The sequence below is a fragment of the Thamnophis elegans genome, chromosome 4 (assembly GCF_009769535.1).
Source record: "Thamnophis elegans isolate rThaEle1 chromosome 4, rThaEle1.pri, whole genome shotgun sequence".
Classification (NCBI taxonomy): domain Eukaryota; kingdom Metazoa; phylum Chordata; class Lepidosauria; order Squamata; family Colubridae; genus Thamnophis; species Thamnophis elegans.
Window position 1 is genome coordinate 4,219,772 of NC_045544.1, and position 27,261 is coordinate 4,247,032.

At 36.3% G+C, this 27,261-nt stretch overlaps 1 protein-coding gene across 1 annotated transcript in view; it reads left to right on the plus strand.

The window, feature by feature from the left end:
• Positions 1 to 8,579: 8,579 nt before the first annotated feature.
• MCPH1 (microcephalin 1) overlaps positions 8,580 to 27,261 on the plus strand; it is a 120,615-nt gene continuing 101,933 nt past the window's right edge. The window contains exons 1-8 of the mRNA XM_032216569.1: positions 8,580 to 8,933; positions 10,863 to 10,954; positions 12,458 to 12,576; positions 16,090 to 16,174; positions 16,664 to 16,778; positions 18,250 to 18,390; positions 19,855 to 19,923; positions 23,768 to 24,721. Of these exons, the coding sequence (XP_032072460.1) occupies positions 8,900 to 8,933; positions 10,863 to 10,954; positions 12,458 to 12,576; positions 16,090 to 16,174; positions 16,664 to 16,778; positions 18,250 to 18,390; positions 19,855 to 19,923; positions 23,768 to 24,721 (1,609 nt within the window). The 5' untranslated portion in view covers positions 8,580 to 8,899. The remainder of the gene's footprint in view (positions 8,934 to 10,862; positions 10,955 to 12,457; positions 12,577 to 16,089; positions 16,175 to 16,663; positions 16,779 to 18,249; positions 18,391 to 19,854; positions 19,924 to 23,767; positions 24,722 to 27,261) is intronic.

The window sequence follows — 27,261 nt, forward strand, 5'->3', positions numbered from 1 at the left end:
GGTTAGCGTTAGCGTTAGCGTTAAGGTTAGGGTTAGCTTTATTTTTAGGGTTAGGTTTAGGGTTAGGGTTAGGGTTAGCTTTTGAATGCTAGTAAAAGCATTTTGCTGAGTGCTTCGGAAGGCGCGGATTTGCCCTCCGCGGTTATGTCGGCGCGCTAGGATCGCCTTTTTCCTTAGCATTTCGGACGGCGCAGATTTGCCCTCCACAGTTATGTCGGCGCGGAAAAGGGCTTCGTGGTTTTGTCGGTGAACCATAAAATTAACTCTGCCTATGTCACTATAAGATCATTATTGATAATGTAAAACATCTCCAGACAGAAGATTTGCATCCCTGGTATTTGTGATGGATCCAACTGTTCTTACAATTTTGCGGAGCTGAAGCAATTTATTTCTGACTCTGATTTATTTCCAGTCTACTGGAAAATAAAGCAAAATCAAGCCTGAGCTTATGAAATTCAAATCAGTCTAGCGATGTTTCATCATATCCCCAACCCATGGTCCAGTTTCTTGTTCCCTCTGCTTGTTTCTTGGCATAAGCATTATTTAGATTGGAGATTTCTTTACTCTCCTGCTCCCAAAATCTATTTCTCCTTCACCCATACATGCCACCATTCTTAGGGATACTTTAAAAAACAGTTTTTCTATTAGGAATTATGTTGGTGAAATACAAAAAAGAAATCCAGTATTTAATACTACATATACTTACAGTGGCAAGGATTTCCTTTGCCCAGAAATGGAAAAATAAATTAATCCCAAATGAAGATGAAATAATAAGAAAGGTTATGGACTGTGCCGAAATAAATAAACTAACTAAAGAAATATAGGGAAAGGAAGAATCAGAATTCTACCAGATATGGTATAGGTGGATGGAGGAAAGAAACAAAAATCAATAAAAGAATATAACAAAACTCAAAAATAATAGTTATGAGTAAAATAAGAGGGTTTAGAATGGTGAAATCCAAATGAAATACAATAGAAGGGGAAATAATCTAAGGTGAGCGGTATCGATTGATGATTGCTATTATAAAAAACAGGAAGTTCCTGTATTGTATAAATGTGGTGTGCGTCTAATTTTTGTGTGTGTGTATTTTACATGTTTGTTAATAAAATAAAATAAAAACTCAGTGCAAAATTGCTGGCACATTCTTATTCCATCTTTTCTTTTTCAATCCAATCATGAATTGATGCCAGGGGAACAAGATATTTTGGCAGATTTCATTGGCTTTATCTACATTTTTTAAAATCTATCCTGCAGAGTGTTCCCATATAGCTATCTCTCAGGCTATTCTTTCACAAAATAGAAGATAAATGTATACAAACATAAAAACATAAAGGGGGAAGGCTGAGGGCAGGAAGTTGCAATAACTTATTGATCAGCCAAAGAGACGCAAGATGAATACTAACTGGCTGTTCTCTGAAAACACCAGATTTGCAAAGGTTGAACATCTATAAAGAAAAACTCGAAGATGATTGCAGGTAGATTTTGAATTTTTTTTTTATGTGGACTTGGGAAGCAGAAACATTATGAATGAGCAACTCAGAAATAGAAAGACCTTCTCCTGGTTGTAAAAAGTTTTGTTACAGCAGCAACATTAAAAATCCGAAGTCCTGTTTAATATTCATCATGTCATCATCAATCATAGTTCTATCTTCCATCTCTTTACTTACGGATAACCTCCATTAAATCTCAGTGACATCTCTGAGATGTGAAAGGACCGGTGCTTTATTTCTAAAATACAAGGTTTTTTTTAAAAAAAAGAAATGCATACTTGCAGTCAGTTATGAAATAAATATAAAATATTTATCTTGTTTTAGCATTTGATGGATATTCTCCATATTAAAAAAACAATAATCTGTGAATGTTTTCACAGTGACTGTGGCAACAATCTGACCCTTAAATTTGTTTACTGAAAGGCTGGGAAATTCTGTTAATTGGCTGAGTAATGAAACTTAATCAAGTTGGGGCCTTTGGGTATATTGCGATACATGTCTGTTCTGACCTCCCTCGTCCCACATCAACACACTCCGAGCCAAAGATAAGTTACAGCATTTAATTAACAGACAGACAGGTCCTTGGCAGCAAACTGGCACAGACAAGCTTTGGCAGCAATCCAGCACAGATAAGCCCTGGCAGCAATCCAGCCTGCCAAGCTCACAATCATGTTCTCCGACATTAGTTCCTGCGTTGACTTCTGCAAAGAGGGGCGTGTGCACAAGCAGTCCTTTTATAGTCTGGAGAGGAGCCTAATGACCACCAGCTGAGTGCAATTACATCCTGTACTTGTGCAACTGTTCCTGACACCTATTAACTCTTCGGTTCCGGGCATCCAGGAACAACTCACTGTCCCTTGTCTCCTCCCCACTGCTCCAAGGCTCAGGCGCCTCCTAGTGGCCAACCAGTCTCTCGGCGCCCTGCTCAGAGTTGGAACCCTGTCCAGGGTCCTCCACATCCTCCAGAGCTGACTCATAGGGCCCCTCACTGTCGGAGTCTGGTGGCAGCTCCAACGGCTCCTGCTGGGCCACAACATAAATGTAATCCCTTTATTCACTATGTAACAATGGTACACTTTTTCTTGTTAAATACAGGTAGTCCTCAACTTGTAATTATGCGTTTAACAAACCATTCGAAGGGTGAAGGGTGATTTCCAAACAATCCCTGTACTTACATCCCAGGAAGCTTCCAACAAGCAAAGTCACCAAGGGGAGCCAATTTTACTTAACGACTATGGATTCACTTAACAACCACAGCAAAAAAGGAACATAATAAAATTGGATGTAACTCATTTAATAACCACTTCGCTTAGCAATGGAAGTTCTGGTCCCAGTTTTGGCCACAAATTGAGACCTACCTATATGCATTTACCGACACAGAAAAGTGGCTGTTGTGTAATTAGTTTCTATTACACCAGGAATACTGAAAAATTGTTTGAGTAAAACTGTTTCGCTAGAGACTAAACTGCATCTTAACAAGATCACTGTAAGAAACAATTTGGATTAATTTGCAGCTAAGCAACACACCCAAATGTCTCATAATCTGGTACGTAGTCCTGTTTTTAAGATTTATTGTGACATCCATTTCAGAAATATTAGAGCACTCACAATGTTTTCCTCCCACTCCCCAACAACTGGTCATTTTGACTCTTTACCGAATGCAATGCCAAATGGGTATATTTTTACAGTGTGACCTAATGGTGAAAAGTCTGTGACATGATCCTATTATCAGGCTTCCAAGTACTCAAAAATAAACCTGCAGCTGAGTCAAATCCAGAAGGGGCAATTTTTTAAAATTATAGGTACAGCAAGAGAGAACAGAACTGGGGACTCTGAATCAGGAGAAATATAAATACCATGTGTCCCGCTTTTTTCTGCAGCTACTGCCATAAGAAAAATAAATTCTGATTGTATAAGCACAGTCCAGCTGCAGTTTTGCAAGTTAGAAATGCCCTAATTTAAAGTCCTGTTGATACTTTTAATCTTTCCTTATTCCTCTAGTCTAGGGTTCATTGCATACTCTTCTGTAAAATTATATTACGATGATCAGGATGCAAAATATGTCGTGACCCGTCAAAACCGCGGTCCACTAAAGTGCGCTCGACGAAAGCGCGTACCTGACGTCATCAGCAGCGCGACGAAAAAAATTAAAAATAAATTAAATTAAAATTAAAATAAAATTAAAGCAAGCCGATTCACATAAAGGTAAGGGTTAGGTTTAGGTTTAGGGTTAGGGTTACGTTAAGCGTTAGGGTTAGGTTTAGCGTTAGGTTAAGGGTTAGCGTTAGGTTTAGCGTTAGGTTAAGGGTTAGGTTTAGGGTTAGGTTTAGGGTTAGGTTAAGGGTTAGGGTTAGGGTTAGGTTTAGGGTTAGGTTTGGGGGGGTTAGGGTAAGGTTTTCGCTTTAATTTTAAATTTACCGCTGACAGCGCGATGTTTTCGTCGTGCTGTGATGACGTCACGTACGTGCTTTCGTCGAGCGCGCTTTAGTCTACCGCGGTTTTGTGGTGGAACCAAATATGTAACTGGCACAATTGAAGCAAGAGCATTCAAGCAGATTTACTTATTTATTCATAAAATTTGTTTATAAAATTTATAGGCTGGCTATAAAAGTAACCCTGGGCAGATTCTAAGCTCTCCGCGAATGAAACTGTTTCCATCTTTTTTAAGATGAGCTGTGAGCATTTGGGATGACAGTAAGTGCACATGTACTTCAAAAGTCCTTGTAATATCTTTTTGAGAACTCACTAAAAATTGTGAAGCATTATTTTAAAGCCTTTCTGTCCAACTGTATAGGGAAGGGAAGGAAAACATCAGTCTTATATCTCATATTTATTGCTTTACAAGTTAAGACTTTAAAGGAAAGGAAATACTGTATTTATGGATATGTTACACATACATTCAGCTGCAAACTAGAAGGTAAAAAATACCTTTGGAAATCTTAGAGGCTTTTTAGCTCAGAGTAAAATATTGGTAAATAGGTTGTGCCATAGTGCCATCTACTGTACTGATGAACATTTTAAAGTGACCAGAAGTTATTCTTGCAATAAAGAAAAGCATTCCAGGAAAGGAAGGGAAGCAGGTGGTGATGACACATTTTTGCCAAGACCCAGTATAAATCAAAAGAAAAATAATAGCTGTATAATTCCATGCAATAGTTCACAATTTAACAACCAAGATAAACTATTTGCAATCAAAACAAATCTAAGACAACCATATGCGTAGCTTTCAAAAAGTGTCCTCTCATCCCCGAAGAGTGTACACCCACCCACAATTAATATACTGTAAAATAAATACATGGTTGCGAGCAATTTTGATGGCAGAGTCAAATACTCAGGGCCCACACGGACACACTAGTGAAAAGAAAAGATCCGTAGATCCCTTTCAAAGGCACTCAGATTTTCACGGAGGTGAAGGGAAGAAGGCAGCTGAATTCGGAATCCCAGAACCGAGTCCCTGAAGCCACAAAGCTAACTTTAGATTCTCTTTTCCTGGATCAGGAAAACACAAATAAGAAATAAAGAACCACCCAGGTTACATGGCAAAATAAAGGAAAACTGATATTGGGGACTGTGATCAGAGATTTCCAATTTCCAATTTCCAATTTTAATAGATTTATATGACGCCCAATCCCGAAGGACTCCGGGCGGCTTACATAAAAACAGTTTAAAAACATTTAAAAGAAGCTTAAAATACATAACAGAAACGAGTTAAAAGGAGGACACAACATGCATTCGATTTTAATGGGGCTGAAGTCCAATCAAAGATCAACAGCCCCAGGCCTGCCGGAACAGCCAGGTCTTAACAGACTTATGGAAGGCTGAGAGAGTGGGGAGGGTCCGGATCTCAGGGGGTAGATCGTTCCAGAGGGCCGGGGCAGCTACAGAGAAGGCTCTCCCCCGAGGAGCCGCCAGACGACACTGCGTAGTCGACGGTACTCAGAGGAGGCCCACCATGTGCGATCTTATCGGCCGTTGGGAGGTATGTGGCAGGAGGCGGTCACGGAGATATCCAGGTCCTAAGCCATGTAGGGCTTTAAAGGTAATAAAGAGCTGTCAACTTCAGAAGCAAGAGTTTAAATTGGGCTCTAGCTCAGAATGGAAATTAGTGCTTGGCAATGTTATAAAACATGGGAATTGTTTTCCAGCAATTAAGTCATATCCAACTTTGGGACTCCATGAACCATATAGCACACCAATCCCACCTCCTCTGGGAATTTGTCCAAATTCATGTTCATTGACACATCAATGACACTATTTAAACATCTCATCCTCTGCCGTCCTTCTCCTTTTGCCTTTCTTTCCCAACATCTTTCCCTTTTCCAAGCAGTCCTCTCTTCTCATTTGGTGGCCAAAGTATTTGAGCTTCAGTTTGAAGTTATCTGTCCTTCCCCCCCCCCAAAAAAAATCAGGATTGATTTCCTTTAGGATTGATTGACTGATCTGACCTCCTTGCAGTTCAAGGGACTTTCAAGAGTCTTCTCCAACACGATTTAAAAACAGGGCAATATATTGTAATTAATCCAGGTTGTTCAAGTGAAACTATAAACAGGTGACTCAAAACTTTAGTATAAAAGAATAAGCCACAATTACAAGATCAATTCAGGTTAGTCTGAAGTTAATAGATTTGATGCCTTCAAACACCTGTTTGTGTACGTGTGTTTCTGAGAATGTGTGTGTGTGTGTGTGTATATCTATCTATACACGGGAACACATTGCTTTATTTGCATGTGTTAAGAGGAAAATTACACCTGGTCCTTGAGTTACAACCACAATTGCATTCAAAATGTATGTTGCTAAGTGAAACGTGTCAAGTGTGTTTTAGCTCCGTTTTACAAATTTCCTTGGCATGGTTAAGTGCATCTTTGCAATTGTTTAGTAACATGGTTGTTAAGTGAATCTGGCTTCCCTATTGACTTTGTCGGGTCGCAAGAAGGGATCACGTGTCTCTGGGACACTGCAATCATCACAAATATGAACCAGTTGCCAAGCATCTGAATTTTGATCATGACTACATGGGGATGCTGCAATGATCCTAAGTAGAAAAACTGGCTCTAAGTGTGATGCCTATTGGATACTTATAGATGTTTGATATTATTAATGGATGCTAGATAAAATTGAACAGAGGGCCTAAACCAAACGATGTAAAATTTTCAATAAGGATAAGTGAAGATGAAGATGAATAGGTATAAAGATAGAAATCAGAAATGGGGAAAAGATTACTTTTTCAATCTGGGAACCAGAGGTGGGTTCCTACCAGTTCGCACCAGTTCGGTAGAACCGATTCGTCAAATCTACCGAACCGGTTAGAAGGGGTTCCACCAGAAAGCAGGCCACACCTACAGAAGAGGTTCCAAAAAATTTTGAAACCCACCACTCACACACACACACACGCACGCACACACGCACAGACTCACACAGAGAGAGAGAGAAAGAAAGGAAGAAAGAAAAAAAGAAAAAAAGAAAAAAGAAAGAAAAAGTGAGAGAGATGAAAGAAAAAAAGGAAAAAGGGACAGAGAGACAAAAGGAAAGAGAGAGAGAGAGAGAGAGAGAGAGAGAGAGGAGAGAGAGAGAGAAAGAAAGAAAGAAAGAAAGAAAGAAAGAAAGAAAGAAGAAAGAAAGAAAGAAAAGAAAGAAAGAAAGAAAGAAAGACATGGCCGGCAAGCCACTCCAACAAAGGAGGCCACAGAGTAGGTTCGAAAAATTTTTGAAACCCACCACTGCTGGGAATTATTCTATTAATGGGTATAAAATAATAGCAGAAGTTAGAACCCTAGATATGTAAACAAAGATGAAGTGATCTGTGCAATTGAATAATGAACATTGAATAATTAAGATAAGTAAACCATAAAGTTATTTGGAAATTAATGGTTATACATGTGTTTACTTGATGTTTATAATGTTTGATAGCAATAGCAATAGCAGTTAGACTTATATACCGCTTCATAGGGCTTTCAGCCCTCTCTAAGCGGTTTATAGAGTCAGCCTCTTGCCCCCAACAACAATCCGGGTCCTCATTTCACCCACCTCGGAAGGATGGAAGGCTGAGTCAACCCTGAGCCGGTGAGATTTGAACCGCCAAACTGCCGAACTACCAGTCAGCTAAAGTAGCTTGCAGTACTGCACTCTAACCACTGCGCCACCTCGGCTCTGATATTAAGAGATTATAGATAAAATTGAAGAGAGGGCTTAATAAAAATAACACAACATTTTCAACAAATGAAGATAAATAGGTGTTGAGAACCATAATTACAACTACTGGGTGTATAAGATTTACTATCTGTATTCAATAGACATTGTAGGGATTGTAGCCAGATGGTCTTGTGAATGTAGAAATTTTATACACAATTAAGAAAATTGTACCATAGAAATATATTTTAAAAAGTAGGAAAAAAACGATGACGTCACATTTTTCTCTGCCGCTGTATCTTTGAAGTCACTAATGAACTGCTTATATGAGGACTAGCTGCATATGCGAAAGCGAAACGATCCCATAATCCATTGGTAATAATAAAGTCCAGGGAACCATACGCGAACCGTAAATCTGGATGGCAAAAAACTGCGCCAACTGTTAAAAGCCGCACGTGTGAATTTAACCACGAGGATCTGTCAATGTAGGTTTTCACATTAATTAAAATGAATGGGACGGCCACGCCTCTTTCCCACGCGCGGGGACCAATCCAGAGGAGCGGGCTGTGTTTCGCCCCACCCACCCACCTCAATTTTTAAGCGGAGCGCATGCGTCGCTTTAAAGAGCAACGCCGGTGGGTTGGAACTACGTCACTCTCGCTATAGAGCTAGGAAAAAGTCTACTTCCTTCGCTCTTATTATATCTATGGGCCTCACCAGGCGATCGCAGAAGCGGATGGGATAAAGGAGGAGGGGGGGGAAGAAGGCCTGGATTTGCATTGCGCATGCGCCCGTAGCAGAGAGACGTTTAAACCAGTGTTTCTCAACCTTGGCGACTTTAAGTCCTGTGGACTTCAACTCCCAGAATCCCCCAGCCAGCATAGCTGGCTGGGGAATTCTGGGAGTTGAAGTCCACAAGACTTAAAGTCGCCAAGGTTGAGAAACACTGGTTTAAACAGTAGCGTGGAACCGGATGGAGGGAGGGAAAGGGGGGGGGGGGAAGAAGGCCTGGCTTTGCATTGCGCATGCGCCCGTAGCGGAGGGACGTTTAAACAGTAGCGTGGAACCGGATGGAGGGAGGGAAAGGGGGTGGGGGAGAAGGCCTGGCTTTGCATTGCGCATGCGCCCGTAGCGGAGGGACGTTTAAACAGTAGCGTGGAACCGGATGGAGGGAGGGAAAGGGGGGGGAGAAGGCCTGACTTTGCATTGCGCATGCGCCCGTAGCGGAGGGACGTTTAAACAGTAGCGTGGCGTTCGTTATTTTTAAACCGTTGGGGTTAGAATGGACCTTAGCAACGGCCGAGCCGTTTTAGCAGGTACGTGAGGCGGGCGCGAGTGAAGAAAGCCGTTTGCCGGGTTTGGAAGGGAAAGTGAGGGGAATGTGGGAAGGGAAGAGTTATAACTCTGTGGGAATTAAGCGGTGCGCGTCTTCATCTTTTCCTCAGCCGGGTCTTCGCGCGCGTTGAGTCTGCATTTCAGCCCCTCATTTCCCACACGGCTGAGGGGCCACGCTAACAAGTCCCTGTTATAAGGAGGGCGGGGACGGAGACCTAATAGGCAGGATGATTATTTATATGCCGAGCTTCTTAACCGCCCATCTCCCTCATAGAGGGGCTCTCTCTGGTCGTCGTACCATTTCATCAGTAGGTTGAAAACCGATTAGTTTAGGATTATTGTTTTTAAGTATAGCACAGTGGTGGGTTTCAAAAAATTTTAGGACCTCTTCTGTGGGTGTGGCCTGCTTTGTGGGAGTGGCTTGATGGCCATGTGACTGAGTGGGGGTGGATTTGCAGTCATGTGACTGGGTGGGCATGGCCAACTTGTAAAATGTGGTGAAACTCACTTAACAACGCTCTTGCTTAGCAACCAAAATGTTGGCTCAGGAACTCTGGCATTGGAGCATGCGAGTCTTAAAGCTGTCAAGTTAAAAGACCCTTGCGCCTCTAACCCTTTAGAAAAAAAAACTCCCAGGGGTGTTCAAAGTTGACAGCTTTAAGACTTGTGGATTTCAACTCCCAGAATTCCTCCTCCAGTCATGTTGGCTCAGGGACTCTGGCATTGAAGTGTGCAAGTCTTAAAGCTGTCAAGTTATAAGATCCTTGCACCCCTAAACCTTTAGAAAAAAAAAACCCAGGGGTGTTCAAACTTGACAGCTTTAAGACTTGTGGACTTCAACTCCCAGAATTCCTCCTCTTGTTCTTCATCTTGATGATGGGCGGGGGGGAAGGAACTGGAACCGGTTCTAAACAGCGCTGTAGATTTGTGGAACCTCTTCTATAGAAGAGGTTAAAACTGGCAGGAACCCACCCCTGGTATAGCACAACATGCATACACAAAGTTACAAAAAATGAATCTCGTCCTTCCTCCCCACCGACCTCAAGTGGGTATGAAATAAGCTAATGTAGCACCAAGTAGTTGGTGTTTTTTTTGTTTTTTTACTGTTTTCCTAAATGCACGAGGATTTCATCCTGCATAAGAAATGTTCAACGGTGGACCTGAGCTATAATCTGAGATGCCTCCATCCTTCTCTAGGGCCACAGATTAGTGAAGTTTCCTGGGTGGTGGGGGAGGTGTTAGGTTTTCTGTAGGGGGAAAATGCAGGTACATGTAAATGCACTTTTTTTTAAAAAAAAATGTTCTTTGTCCCTCAACTATTAATCATTTAAAAATTCTTTGGGTTGTAAAAGTACAAATTGGTGTGGAAGATTGTACGCATTTGGTGGGGAAAAAAGAGTGCTTGTGTCCTTTTCTTGACTGCTCTTAAAGCAATAATAATCTTTGGTATTGGAGCTGGAGCACCAATTGTATTTTTTTCCCCCTTAACATTAAGGCAGAATGACATGCCCACCCAGACAGCCTCATCTGCAGGCAATCTATTTAAAATCCAAATACAGGAGACCCTTCACTATTTGGATGTCAAAAATGTGGAGGTTGTTTCTTAAACATGATTTCAACAGCCAAAAATGGAGTGCTTAACAAAAACTTAGAAAAACCGTACATTATCATCAATCCAGTTTAGTCTTTATGAAAATGGTTTTGGAATAACTATGGTGTATACTAGAATATAATTCCGTAATCTATTATTTGGGTTAAAATTACATTGAATTTAACATGCCTCACCTTTGGCTTTGATGCTTATGAGAAAATGAAGTATGTCGTTCAAATAATTAAAGATTTGATCCCAAAAAATGGTACTCCCAAGAAAATATTGATCTGTTAATATTTTTCTCATAATTGGTGTGTAGGTGTCGTAGCATATGTTGAAGTATGGTCATCCAGCAGAACAGAAAACTACTCAAAAGCCTTTACTCAACAGCTCCTTGATATGGGAGCAAAAGTAAGTAACTAACCTGGTTGGTATACAAACCTTTATTTTAATAAAGCACAACATGCATAAATATGGGGCATGATTCTGAAACTTTAGAGATTGAATTAAAACTCTAAATTTAATCCAAGAAAATTATGTTGTAGCCGAATGTATGAGTGAATAGGTCATTTCAATTCTACTGATATGAAGGATATAAATAGGCAGATACCAAAATGATTTCAGAATTCACCAGTGCCTTCTCCAGTCTCTTGAGATGAAGAAGCCAAAATAGTTTTTCACCAACAGGTAAAATCTTTCAGTGGCTGTAGAGAAAATAGGCAATTTCTACATTAATAGAAATTGAGGTGTTTTTTTTAATTGAACCCAAATCAGATCACTTTAAAAGCTATAGAAAGTTTTGCTGTGATATTTCACTTCACTAAACTTCAAGTAAAGCTGCCTTGAAAAACTCCTTTGCAAAGCAACTCCATCACTTGTTTTACTTGCTTGCTTTTGTGGTGTTCCACCATCTCCCAGATACTGGAGATACAAAAAAGCAAATAGTTCCCTTCTTTTTGTTGCTGCGGATTTATAATATCTTGCTTGATAAAGAATTCTTAAAATTCCATGGTTGCACACTAGTCAAAGATCTGGGATAGTTTAATATTTAATTTGATTTTACAGTGCCTCCATGAAATCTTCGACTTACAACCTGCTCCAAACACCAAACTGCAACTAAGGCTAAATAATTTCACATTCCTTTTTTATATATTGTCTGTTTCTTTTTAATTCCAACTACTTTTTATATACTTTGCATAAGGTATATAATGAAATCCACCATGGCTATTCTTTAACAGGTAAGCTACAGCATGCGCATCTCAAAGGAATAAGTAGTGGTAAAAAAGTAGGAGATAATAGAAAATAAAAGCTAATTAAATTTAGTGCATTATCACACCATATCAGTAGTCTCCAACCACTGGGCTGCAGCCTACTCTCAAGGCATGATCTGTTCGGAACCAGGCCACACAAGCGGTGACCATACATGGGCTCCCAGCTTCATTTGCATGAACGGCGGGCACAAGTGTGTGAAGCTCTATATCATATTTCTGAGTCACCCTTACAATTTATCACAATCAGACCCAGATATGTAGATCTCAGTTTAATCCAGATAAAAGGCTGTGTTCCATGAGCTGTAATTTGCAGTTTAATGAATATTCAGGAATAAAAGACATCTCCTCTTTATTAGTCAGCTTACTAGAGCTAGGTTTATCGCAGATCTTGAAACCCAAGGCAAGATTATCTTTATGATCCTTTCTAATCTCAAATGATTCTGTACCGTAAGCATTCTAAAAATAGTTAAAAAAAATCTCTTTATTAGGTAGAGTACTGATGGAATCTGCAAATTCCCTGGTTACCTACTTAAAGCACAAAACAACATGTGACTTTTCAGTAGAAATGAAGAATCTTAAATATTTTCAGAGACCATTTATATAGATAACATTTTAAAATGCATTATTCTTTTATCTTTTGTAGATTTCTAAGACTTTGAATAAACAAGTTACTCATGTGATCTTTAAAGATGGATTCCTATCTACGTGGAATAGAGCTCAAAAAGCTGGAATTAAACTAGTGTCAGTACTTTGGGTAGAAAAGTAAGTATTGATGCTTAGAAATATACCAGGGGAGAAAATATTACAAGAATAATATTGGTACAATCAATGTGGGTGTCAAATGTCCCCAGTATATAATAATGTTGTATCTGAATAGAATGCAAGAAAAACTATTGGCTCAAATCTAAGTTGCTTCAAATTGACTTGCATTGTAGAGGGCATGTTAGGTCATTAGTTGTTTGTATGCTTGTTCTAAATTCAGTCTAGCTTGAAACACTGAGTAAAAAGCTGCCAGAGATCTTGAAGAATTGCTGGCTGGGAATAAATAAGCAATGCTATTAATGGATGAAATGAAGCAATGGACTGAATTACTGTAGGAGCTTCAATAAATATATATTGCTGGCCATTGAGGAATTATAGTAGAATTGATGTTAATTATAAATAAGTTTTAAATATAGCATTTAAACTTCTAATCTTCTAAGAAAATACTAGGATATTGTAGCCATAGTTAAAAAGACGAATTTCCATAATATTTATTGAAGTTCTTAAATTGCATTACAGTGATCTAGAATTAGCTTAACTTTCCATTCTGTTTGATTTATGAGAGTTCTTATACTAGTAATATATTGCAGTGATTTATCCTTTTTTGTGCATTACACATCCTATTGATAAAAGACGTAATACCTTAATGGAGCTTAACAAAAAAATACAAGAAAGAAAAACCAATTCAGTTTAGAATTACCAAAAACTCTGTTTAGAATTATGATTTGAACTTTTATTGTGCCTAAAATCCTGAGACCCATATTTATGTGGCATATAAGAGCCGAGGTGGCGCAATGGTTAGGGTGCAGTACTGCAGGCCACTTCAGCTGACTGTGATCTGCAGTTCAGCAGTTCAAATCTCACCTGCTCAAGGTCGACTCAGCCTTCCATCCTTCCGAGGTGGGTGAAATGAGGACCCAGACTGTGGGGGCAAGTTGCTGACTCAATTTGCTAAAAAATCTGTAAACCGCTTAGAGAGTGCTGAAAGCCCTATGAAGCGGTATATAAGTCTAATAAATAAATATAAGCTTTCATCTTAACTAGTAAAGTATGTCAAATTTCTTATGTAATATTGCCATATACTGTTTCATCTGTAAGATCACTAGATGTCACTAAAATCCCATTGCTAGTGTCTTTGAATGTTTTCATTGCAATTTCATATTTTTATAGTTTTAAAGATAGCCCTTGTTTGCAAATGGCAGTTGGGATTGGCAACTCTGTTACTAAGCCACATGGTTGTAAGGCATAGACACATGACTGCAGTCTCAGTTGCCAATATTAGGTGAATCCCACATGATTGCAGCATCTTTGTGTTTTTGTATGATCACCATTTCCTGCTGGCTCTTGCCATTTGATTTTGTTTGTCAAATCTAGAAGTGAAAATTGCAAATGCCAATCATAGGATGGTCCCCATTATGTTCATGAGTTTAGGATTAACTATATTTTCCTGTGAAAGAAATAAGTCTGTATTTAGAAGTATACCAATTCAAGAAATAACATATCAAAAGATGGGAAAGAATATTAGGAAGACTTTGAATTTGCATTCTGAGCGCTTTTTCATTTTTATTAGTGGCTTCTATTCTTGATATGGCAGAGAATAACATTGTACTTTTCTTTCTTTTACTAATACTCTCGTTTCTTCTTTTTCCAGTATTCACTCTTTGCCTCCCTGCTTCTCTTAAGTAGACAAAATGAAGTGTTGTAATATTCATTAGAGTTGAGCAGTTTATGGCAAATGTTACAAACAAACTAACAATTATTAATTTAAATAAAAATGAGAATATTGTAAAATGAATGTATCTTTATAATACCACTGAATAAGTGGTATTTTGGTAAGTAACCCAAATTATGTGTAATAAATGTAAATAAGAAATGTGTTTGTATTTGTAAACAAAATAAAGTACTGTAGCTCTCTCTCTCTCACACACACACACACCACCACACACACACAAAACACACACCAGCAGATTGGAGAGAGATTGGAAAGGAAGAGATTTCAAGAGAACAAACTGTTTCCTCGTCTATACATTGGAAGCAATGTGATCAGGCCAAAAGCAAAAAAGGGTCAGGCAAAGACAGATTTCCTACATAAACTGCTTGCTTTTTTTCTCACTTCTTTCCCCCCTCCCATAAATACAGAGATTGGAGAGAAAGAGATTTCAAGAGAATACTATAAGCTGTTTGCATAGAATGTCTGTAGCTCCCAGCCCAGGCTGCCAGTATGATTGCATGTTTTCAATGTGTAGATTTGTAGTTTACTTTCTTGCAATCACAGTGAGCGAACACATTTAATAAATAAATAAAATCCCTTACTTTCCAATATCCCTGCTCTTTAAGGGGAGAAAAAACATAGGTCAGGCACAGGACTAGGGATACTGACTAATGGTGTTCATGTGACTGAAGGACACTGCAAAAGTTGTAAATGGTCCATAAAGTTATTTTTCAGCACTGTCATAACTTCAAACAATCACTGAATAAATAGTAAGTGAGGAGTTGTATTGTTTCAGATTTCTGGAATTGAGACATGCTTTTCTTGAAAAATATTGTTCTGCATCACAGTAAAAATCAATATTTCAGCAAATATTCAGATGCTATTTATATCTAGATATGCTCTATAGAATTATTTTAAGTGTCACTTTATATTTCGAAGTTTTATACTTATATACTACATAGTCTGACTAGATGTCCTATAAGTCACCCATACATTATATTAACTGCTATAAGCAGGCTATGGATCCTTGGGAAAGATTATGGAAAGCAATCGAAAAATCTCTTTGGCAGTTATTTTGCCTTGTTCTCTGTTACTGACTAATGTTCAGATTTCAAATTTGCCTTGGCTGATTTGATTAGATCAAGCATGACAGAGGATTGGAACTTCTTGGCATGCTTATAAATATGAATTTCCAGTTATGCCTGGCAGGAAGTGGTTGCTGTAGGCAACTGGGTGATTCCATGTTTTTGAGTTTTTAGAATTGAGGTACTGAGCCAGAAAATTGTCAACTCAAGGAATAGTTTGTTCTGTTATCTGCAACTGAAATTTTGATACATTCACGGGCGGGATCATAGTGAAGCAAAGGCCTTCATTTCTCAGAATGTAAAGTACTGACCTGCTTGACATTTTAAGTCCTGCTATAAAGCCTTGGTCTTAGGCTCCGTCTGCCAGCAAAACTGAGGAATGTGACCTCTGCCTTAACATATTTTTAGTTTGTAGCCTGCTAGCTCTTTTATAATAGTGTGCTCTATCTTCAACCATCTAAATATGAATATAACATGGCATTTGTAATGTGACTTTTACAAGCAAACAAGTGGTTTATTTGTTGACCTGGATTTTCTAGGCAAGCTTTGCTTCTCTGGGATCTTGATAAGATAAAAATAAGGTAAAGATAAATATACATGGTATGAAATTGAACATGATTTGTTAGAAATACTAAAGGTTTCAGTCACTTAGAACAATTAATAATAATAGTAAATCTGTAATACTAAACCAAATGTGTATTCTTAATATTTTCTCAGATGCCGAGAAGTTGGAATGCATATTGATGAGTCATTATATCCTGCAATAAATACTGATCAAGGGTTACCTCAGTTAATTAAAAAGGTCTGTATATGCATAGTGACTTCCTATTATTTTAAGTGCAGTCACGTTGCTCTTAATTAAAAGCCTTCTGTGACTAAAGGATTAAAACTGATTAAGTATTATCTCATATCCCAATGTATTGATGTAAGATATAACGTTCAAAAAAGACTAAAATAATTTGTTGTTTTAACCTGGAATGATTTTCTAGTAAAAAATTATAATTATTTATAGTAATAAATTATAATAACAAACTTATGTATAAAAATGTGATAAAGTAGGCAAGGAGCTATTGGTTGCCATAATCCCACTCAACCTTTGTTTTAGACCCAGATTTTCTTTTGAAAATGTATTGCATCATGTGGAGATATTTCAATACAAATATTACAGTGATGTGTAAAAAGTATTTTTTATTTTTGTAGAATTGGTGCAGTAAGGATAAATCTAGTATTTTATATTAAAGTATTATTTCAATGCTTACAAATCAATGTAATGACTCTCTTTATTTTGTAGCACAAATGCATGCAGCCCAAAGATTTATTTGGGAAAACTCCGGAGAAAGATCGTAGATTACAAAAAAGAATGGAAACTATGGTTAAAGAATTAGAAATGCAAAGAGCAGCAACAAGCAAGTATATGATCCATTTGCACTGTTAACTCTCTTAGCCTTTGCACTGAAAATATTGCTATCATATGGTAACACTTGAGCACAATTTTTATAATAGGTCTCTGAGCTAATGTTAAAATGTGGAAGATCACTCTAAAATGCATAGAGAAATATAAAACATGGAAAGGGGGTATTCTTGAACCTTCTTTCTTGCCTCCATATACTGAAATATTTTACGGGAGGGAAAGATTGACACAAAGAAAGCACACCTCACCTTTTTTTTCTCATCAGTTCCCGAGTCTCATTGTAGTCCTTGGCTTACAACTGCAGCTGGATTTATGGTTGTAAGTTGAGGCATCCACGTGACTGCCTGACTTTACAACAAATTATTTGCAGCAAATCACTGTGATCATTAAGCAAATTCAGTCATTAATGCTGCGGTTATAAGTGCAAATCCATTCTTTTGAATAGGAATTATTTGCCGGAAGCTAAAACTGGAAAAAAGTGTCGCAACTTATGGTTGCATGATCATAGGACACTGCAACCAGTAGTAAAGTGAGCTAGTTATCGAGCACCCTAAAATATGATCACGTGACTACAAGGAGATGGCACAACAATTTATGAGAACCAGAAGTACTTTACAGGCCTGTTGTAATTTCAAATGGCTTTTAAGTGACCAGTCATAAGTCAAGGACTCAGCTTAGAGGAGAGATCAAGGGTCAGACAGTGTGCTGACTCTTTCCAAATTTCTTTGGGGAAGAAGTTCTTCAGTTGTACTTAGATACAGTAACAACATTAATCTTTTATACTTTTTGCAGACAGAAAAAAGGTTATTATACATAACTATCGAGAACATTAATTTTGAATGGAAAAAGTGATATTCAAGACATTCTCCAAATTTTAAGAGCCCACAATTTAGTCTCTAAACCTTTTCATAAGGTGGATTTCTGTAGGATATTGCAAATCAAGTAACATATTTGAAATATGTTTTTCATTTTTTTTTAAGTGTTACACCAATCTGGAAGCAATCTATGTATAAAGTAAATTTCCATTCTGCAGATTATGTGAATCATTAATATTATATCTGATTCCAAATATTGGGCAGCTGATGTCAATAATAAATATAGTATATGGTTACTATGAAAAATAAAAAAAATAAGACTATGTTTGTAGAAGTACTAACCAATGGTGGTTGTTTTGAAAAAATAAGAGCATCTGGTTGAAAATGGCTTTATTGAACTACAATAAATTAGGAATTTATAAGGGTCCATTACAGGAAAAAGAATAGATTATTCTGTCGAGTTGGTTAGAAATGATCAAAAGCTTTATTTTTGGAAGATCCTTGTATGTTGCAGCATTTTAATGTAGATCTATTTTTAAGTTAATTTTAAGCTTTCAGAATGTTACAATAATGTCCAAGCTCCAAATGTTACCCTTTCAAAATATTGTATATATTCTTTCTTCATAAATGTAAAATTATATTGATTTTTAGAAACCGACATACCAGTATTATTATTTGAAGATGATGGTTCACTGGTGTACAGCCCAGCAAGTAAAATAAAGTATCAGTGCAGTGTAATGGAGAGAAGAATAAAGGACATGAAGGAGAAGAGAGAAAATGTTTCCCCTACTGGTATGATATAAATGTTGTGTTCCATTTGTAGGATGCAGAATTAGATTTTCTTTTTATCACTGGATTTTTATCAGTATTGGTTCCATTTGCCAATGTTCCCCTTTCCCATCCTCACATCCTTGTTAGAGAATAGACTGTTAAAATGAAATTGAATCTATATATTATTCATGAAGAAATGCATCTTATTTTTCCCCTCAGACTTACTTTGGTCTCTTGCTTCAGTCATTATTTGAACAATTATAAATAAAATCTCTGAAACAATAGGATAACCATATGCTGGAATGTGTTTTTTTTCTTTAGACCTAACAAATTAATGTTACTGGTTTTTATAATCAAACATATATTTTTGACACAGGGTGGATGTAATAGATTTATCACTGTCCAAAGTCATTGTTGAACTGATTGCCTATATAGATTGATTAAATAAAGGTTGCTTTAGTTCTGGCTGCCACTACTCTAATAAAATGAAAAACCAGAAATTCTCAACAGAAGAAATGGAAATTAGAAATAAACTATTGAAAAGCTTTTATATAAAACATTAGTGGGGGAATGCTGGAATTCTATACATTTTAGATAGTTAAATGGAATTATATTGATATTTTAAAGAATGGAATTTAAAGGAATACTATAAATGTATTCAAGCAGACATTATGAAAAAAATCATAAGTGCTGTAAAAACATTAGAAAATGTAACACTGTAGAAGAAAATAGGAAAATAGAGAAGTATTAAAATATAGATGTGGTTTGTTCATGTAACTATATACTTTTTTAAAAGTATAGAAAGGCTAAATTCGGTATCTGACAATTAGAAGAATTTTGTTACTGCTCATTTATATCAGGCATCATGTATGTTTGCTATAAATTGGGGAAGGTGACTGCACTTTTCATCTGTTAAAATGTCTTCAAAGGAAATGTAGTATATTGTTTTGCATTAAAAATGTTCATATTGTTAATCTTAAAATTTTTTGCAAAAGGTCTGAAAATAAAAAATTCTTTATTTCTGAGAAAGAATTTTTATTTATTTCCGTGATAACTTGAACAATACAATCTTTGGGATGGAAAAGCTTTTTTTCAATATTTTGGACTTTATTTGAATTTATTGACCTGAAATCGGAATTTATCAAGCTAACAAATGAATGTAGCCGTAAATAAATATTTTTAAAACCCTGACAATTTTGATTAGAGGAGATGTATCACTCAGATGATATATTAAGCTGAAGACTTATCGTTTCTTTTGTGTGATATTTTCCTAGCTATAGCGTGCTGAACTCTTAACCATTGCTTAGTATGATGGCTTAATGCAATCCTCAGAATTTGTAGATTTTTAATACTAAAGCATCCAAAATAATAAAAGCACTGTAATGAAATGTTGACTCTATTGAATATGAAACTACATATTAATATTGGCCTTAAATGCCTTTAGAAATTGCTAACCCAACATAAATCTAATAATTCATATTTTAGCTTCACAGTTATCTCAGATGTCTGACGCTGATCCTGCTGTTGTATCTACAACTTCAACATTGACTTCAGGTAAAACAAAACTTTAGAAATAAAATCTAAATGTCATTCAAAAATATCCAGCGGTTATGTGTAATTGATAATACAAAATAAATATTTTGAATGACCCTGTAGTGCTCTCTTAACAGATAAGGAATCTATGGAATATTTTATTGAAGAAAGATGCTGCTGTAAACAGTGCTAGTGCTCCTAGTATGTTTTATTGTTTTGATATTGCTAGTATTGTTATTAAAAATAGCACTACTAATACAATAATTATTAGAACATGGACATGTGTTTTCAGTTCTGTGTTTGAACTCTTGGGATCATGATTGCTGATCTAGAATTGATGTCTTGGCAATCACTTCTTGACTTAAATCTTGGTACCATTTAGACATATAGGACAGAACTTTCTCCCTATTTCTCTTCATGGTGCGGAATGATTACACTCACATTCTTCAGCTAACTAAAGCTTCCTATTTTATCCAAACATGGAAACTGATTGCCCAGTTTGGAGGAACACCAAAAAAAGATGGACGACATTAACGGCAGGGTTAGACAAAAGAAAGCAGTTCTCATGGACTGTCAAGGAGATTTATTTGATATGTGTCTTATTTCTGCCCAATGAGTTTTGGAACTATGTTCCTTCCCTAGGGCAATCTGCAAATATATAAAAACATTTAAATATGCTATTTACAAACATTTAAAGATATTTTAAAATAGAATAATTTTAAAATATCAAAATACCAAGGAAAACATCCAAATTTAATTGAATAATCTACAATCTACAGCAGTGTAATAACTAAGCTGATCTTATTTTCTATACAATATGCATAGTTTAGTGATTGGCAAATAATTATTTGGCTTTTCTGGTTCCTTCTCTTCTGTCTTCAAGGTTGAAGGAAGGAAAATTGAAGTTTCTGTTCTGAAGTCACCATTATTTGTATGCACGAACCTAAACAAATTAGTTATAGTATAGGCATAAGCCAGTTTCAAAGCCCTTAATTCTTTGTCTCATTAACATATTGTTAGCATTATGTAACCATAGGCAATTAGAACCCAAGACTGCTTGAAACTGGAAGTTTACTCTGATTCAGATAACTAACCTTTGTATTAATAAATTTCGTATGGGGTCATGTAAACAAGAAAACAATTGGTGGCACTGTCAACATATTGTATACCTATACCATATTATACCATATATTTCGGAGTATAAGAGACACCTTTTTTTCTCAAAAAAAGAGGCTGAAAATCTGGGTGCGTCTTATTCACTGAAAACAACATTTTTGGCCTCCTGAAATCCTGCCCCTTCCCCAAAATGGCCATGTATAGCTTTTAGGAGGCTTCCTGGGTGCTTCTGGGAGCTGGGGAGGGCAGAAATGAGCGAAAAATTGGTCATTTTTCCTCAATTTTGCCCCCAGCCACCAGCAGCACTCTATAAGCCTCCTAAAGGCTTTGCATGCCCTTTTTTTGACAAAAAACAGGCCTGTTTTTGCAAAAAATGGGGTGTCTTTTGCTCATTTCACCCCCTTCCCAGGGACATTCTACAAGCCTAAAGGCTATTCATGCCCGTTTTCGTGAAAAACGAGCCATTTTGAGGAGGTCTGCAAAATGCAAAAACTTTTTTTTAATTTGCCTCTTCAAAATCTTAGTGCGTCTTATACTCTGAAAAATATGGTGATTTTTTTTTGAAGTTTATATTTAAAAAATGCAAATACAAAACTTCCCCCCCCAAATTAAACAGAAAAATATTGAAAACCTAACATAATACACATATTATCCCCTCTAATTGAATACTGATTAATATATTACATCAGTTTTCTACCTCTTGTGAAACACACCAATTTTTGAAAAGCTGCTGTATCTATTTACAAGTTTATTAATCTGTCATATATATACTCTATTAATGACAAAGTAGTTGATAATAATAATAATAATAATAATAATAATAATAATAATAATAGATAGTCTCTCGGGAATAGGGCGGCATACAAACTTAATAAATTGAAGTTTCAAAACCTTCTGATTACAATTCTTATTGTAATCAATTTGTAGAAAATTTATCATGGAATCTTATTTATCCCAATCATCAGAAGTTAACTGTGGTTCGTCCTGGTTCAAATATCCACATTTGTTCTTAATACCATCTCTTAACAATTGTTGTTGGGTTAAATGTAATCCAATCTCCAAAATCAGTCAATCTTCCCAAAAAAGTCCAGATGAAATTGTTTTCCAGTGAAATGTGTCCCCAACCTTTTCCTGCTTAGGGAAAACCAATTTTATCTCTTCTTTACTCAGTCAAGTTTCTGCTGTTGTAAAAAAATGCAGGCTTGAACTTCAGGAGGCATGTGCAATTAGTTCTAAGTCTGTAAGGTCCATATTTCTGTCCACCATATCTGCTGCTTTCAGATCACATTCCTTTTGTGAGTAATTTATCTAGAGCTACATGCATCTGAATATTTTCCACAGCCATTATCATTTCATCAAACTTTTTTTACCAAATGGTCTTTTTTCAGATGTCAGTCACATTTACTTATCTGTAATCTGATACATTATTGTTCTATGTAACTTAGCAACCATAGATAAGAGAACACAAGCATTGAAGTAATATTTCTTCAAAGTGAACAAATAGAAAAAGAAACAACAGTTTTTCTGGATATTTCAATCCAAAATTAAAATAAAAATTAACCTCTAAACATTTTGCAAATTGGTAAAATGAAAAAAAATATGTAGTGAGAATCCAATGTAGATGAAAATCAAATGAAAGCACTTTCACTACTCAGGAACACGCCATGTTTTCCTAACGGAAGAGAAAAGTTATTCAACAAAAACAAAAGGGGGGGGGGAGGGAGAACAAATGAAGTCCAATGGGATTACAGTAATTTTGCATTCAACCAGCCAGTCAAGTTTTAAAAATAGAAAGCAAATGGAAACAAAAGCTTCATAAAGTGAAGTTAAAACCCAGACATGTTTAAAAAAACAGAATTGCCCAGAGAAAGATGAATGACTGATGACTTTCCCCCGGCTCCCACAGGGAACTGGAATCTTCAATACTTCCTTTCTCAAATGGGTACACAACCATCCAAAAACCATCTTGAGTAATTCCTAAGTGCTCCCATTCAAATCCAGGGAACAGCATTGCCAAAGAACCAGCTTTGATAGCAAAATCAATAAATCATTGGCAGGAAAAAGAAAAGTTTTTACCATTCAACAGCCATCTTGGGGAGGAGTCCCAGCTGTTCAATTTTTAAAAAACAATTACATAAATTATTGCAATGTTGATAAAATTACATAAATGATTCAATTCATTATGCTGAACTCCTTATCGTTATCCCTTGTCTTTAATTAAATATATCGATATATATTTGATTTTCAAACAAAAATATTTCAGGACTAATTGGGCTTATTTCAAACAAAAATATGCTGCTACAGTTACATAGAAAACTTTTATTTTTGTAGAAAAACAATTAATGTAAATAATGTAATATTCACCCACTAATGCTCCACAGAAGTGGTGAACGTTAACTATGAGTCCCTTAATTTCTACTTGAGAGTAGCCAAAGTATGGAAGAACAAATCAAATGTGACAATCTTATTTTTACTGACAAAATATTTGCAAAGGGAATTTCACAAGTATGCCAGAGTGCTTGATGAACCTCTCTTCAAACCAGTGAACAAGTTATATCTTTGGAACCTTGTAGAAATATTTCAGGGGATGTTCTGTTCCCAAGTACCTGTATATGTATGCATAGCCATTTCCCTTCTCTTTGCTGGTAGTCCATTTCAAATGTTTTATTTTACTCTACTTTTTTTATTCATATTCACTTTTTTAAAAAATAAGATGTGCTTTTCAGTAATGAATTGTTTCTGATTACAGAACTTGAGAATAATCACCTTTTAAATTCAAGTTTTGCCAATTTGGTTGGAAGTCCTGAAACCAAGAACCTTGGAAAGAAATCAATCAACTATTTCGCTAATACTGAAAATGTGATGGATGTTTCCAGAGCTGAATTATATACTTCTTCTGATTCCCCAAGTGACTCTCAACACACAGGCCTAAAGCAATTGAGTGGTAAAGATTTACATAAAAATTCAATCCTACCTAATGACAAAGGATGTGATTTCCTTGTCAAAAAGTCAATAATTGATATGCCTTCTACTCCAGAATGCAAAGATGGTATTGACTGGTTTTTAGCCATTGCTGATAATCCCCTTCCTCAGGTGAAAAATGTGGACCATTCAGTTTCTGTTGAAAATCTGGTCCATTGTGAATTTACTGAAAATATCAACAGTTCTGAGAATGACTTTTCTTCAGTTAATCTAATTGATATTCCAGTAACGACTAAAGACTCTTCTCTTTGCAAACAACGAAAATATAGAAGGAAATCAAGCCTTAGACTGAAGTCTTCTATATCACATGATAAAGAACCTCAGAATGATTTCTTAGTTGCATTGCTTACTCCGATTAAGTCTGCTAAAGATCAAGATCCTTCTTTTGAAGATTGTTTTTCATCTTCTAACTTTACTAATAAAATAAGACTTCTTCCATGTCAGCAAAAGTTACAGAATGACAAGGAAATTAAGTATAATTCTCCCAGAAGCAAATTAGAAGGTATGTGCCAAAATTCTAGTCCAGGAAATACAAGTCACAACAGAAAGAGGAGAAGAGTGACTGAAATTACTGAGGATGCAGTTAGTGAGCCCAAGCTATCTACATTTCTTCAAAGGAGAAAAACAGGTGTAAATTGTACATCAAACACTGAAAATGGAAACACAGACTGTTTTTTAAATTCTAACATTCGGGAACAGATCACAACCAGTTCTACAGCTGGTAAGTTGTTATTGAAAGATAATTGTCCAGCAAAATAACACCCAGAATTATTTTAAATGTCTGAAAACCTTCATTCTAAAATATAATTGACTACAGAGGTATTTTTAGAATCTCATTTAGAAAAAGGAAATACCGTATTTTTGGAGTATAAGACGCACCTTTTTTCCTCAAAAAAAGAGGCTGAAAATCTAGGTGCATCTTATACACCGAATACAGCATTTTTTTTGCTTCTTGAAGCCCCCCCCCCCCCCTTCACAAAAATGGATGTGCAAGAAAGCTCTTATAGAGGCTTTCAGAGAGTTCCTGGGGGCTGGGGCGGACAAAAATGAGCAAAGAATAGGCCGTTTTTTGCCCCACCCAGCCCCCAGCAGCACTCTATAAGCCTCCATAAGGCTATGCATGCAATTCTTTTGGTCGTTTTAAGCCCCCACACACATCCAGGAGCACTCTGCAAGCCACCCCAAGGCTATTCATGCCTCTTTTTTTTAAAGAAACAGGCCGTTTTTGAGAGGTTTGCAGAATGTAAAAACTTTTTTTCCCCTTTCAGAAAGCTCTTTAGTTAGAGTGATTGATGAAAATTAGATTGATCAAGTGCTGTGCCAGCAGAAACAAGTCTTAGGTGCTGCAAGTTGTCAGTGATTTCCTTCTCCAGCACATGGATAAATACACCTGGAAACATCTACCAACCTACCTACCTACTGTATTTCTCTCTCTCTCCCTCCCTCGATCTACCTACCTACTGTCTCTCTCCCTACCTATCTACTGTATTTCTCTCTATCCCTCTCCCTATCTACACCCTCTCTCTCCCTACCTACCTACTGTATTTCTCTCTCTCTCTCTCTCTCTCCCTCGATCTACCTACCTACTGTCTCTCTCCCTACCTATCTACTTTATTTCTCTCTATCCCTCTCCCTACCTATCTACACCCTCTCTCTCTCTCCCTACCTACCTACTGTATTTCTCTCTCTGTCTCTCCCACTCTATCTACCTACCTACTTTTTTTATTTGCCTCTTCAAAACCTTGGTGCATCTTATACGCCGAAAAATACGGTACTCTATGCATAAAAATATTTATTCTATGTATAGAATATTTTTCTAACTTTATTTTAAAAAACCCAAAGATACAGTTTAAATATACGGAAGGAAAAAAATAGTGAAAAATTGTTATATGTGTCTGATGATAGGATATTATTGAATACTTAATATTTTATCCATATAATTTCATGTTGGTTCCCCATGTAGCCACAGTTTAACCAGTGTTAATAAGAATTTTAAAGTACCTGTTTGAAATACAGTATAGCAAAATTTTACTGCAGCCACGAAGTTATTAACTGGAAATTTTTTAAAAAATACAGTTTGAAAATTTACAGCTCTAAAAGAAGGACAATTCATATGAAGAAGACTACATTTAAGTTTTATGGACATTTTGCTGAACAAATGAAAATTAGAAATTCTAACTTTAAATTCTTAAAATCTTATCTAAGAATCTCAAAAATGAGTATACTGAAAATTTGTGAATATTGTTATTTTATTCCTGAAAATCACTGAAACAAAGGCAGTATAGGCTTAATATGTCTGTAGACTCAATGAGGTTTTCATTACTGGAAAGCATACCTGATGATGTGATTTTTTTTACAATAGTAATGCTGCTGTCTAGTAAATATATTCTGCATCTTAAAATACTCATTAAAAAGGTTCATTCTATAAAATCTACTTATAAAGTATTAGAAAAAAGTTATGTACAAAAATTTCAGGTTTATTTTTAACAGATGTTAAATAAATTATGAGAATAACTCATGTTTGGCTTCCTAAATATAACAATGTCTTTTTGTTGATGCATCTAAAATAATGATCTGTGAATACAGTGTCTTACAATGCCTTAATTTCAAGAAAGATGTGTGTGTATAGATGTATGAAGCACAAACTATGGTGAAGTCTTATTTGATGTTCAGAAAGTAAAATAAAATTTTAAATAATTTTCAATAAAAATATATGAAGGCACGATCTACTGAAAAGAATTACTGTATTCTTTTGATTCAGTTACATATTGAATGATCTTGGTTCTCTGCAGGAATTAACTGGTAAAGTAGGTTCTCTGTTATAAAATGATAGCTTTATTCTGTAGCATTCTCAGCTTTTGGAGAATTCATTTCATATTCAATCTTTGTCTAAGAGATGCGAAGCGTTTAATAATTAGATTAGCGACATCAGGTTTCAGGTGGATTTCTGGAGTCTGGTAAAAAAAAGTCTTGCTGTCAAACATATCTATTTGGTGATATTCCTTTAAAGGAGAAAGCTCTTCACTGCTTATGCACTTGATTGCTCAGCGTTCCACGGGCTGCAAAATTTAGTGTTATGTGTTGAAATATATTATGTTTCCACATAACTGAGCCAAGGACTACAACAGATTGTAATGTTATAGTCTAATTCTGTGCATGTTTATTCAAACTAAATTAAACTCAGGATCTTGACATAGATCAGTTAATAAGTACAGATTGGATTATATGAGTCTTCAGTTAGCTAGGTTCTATTTCATCTAA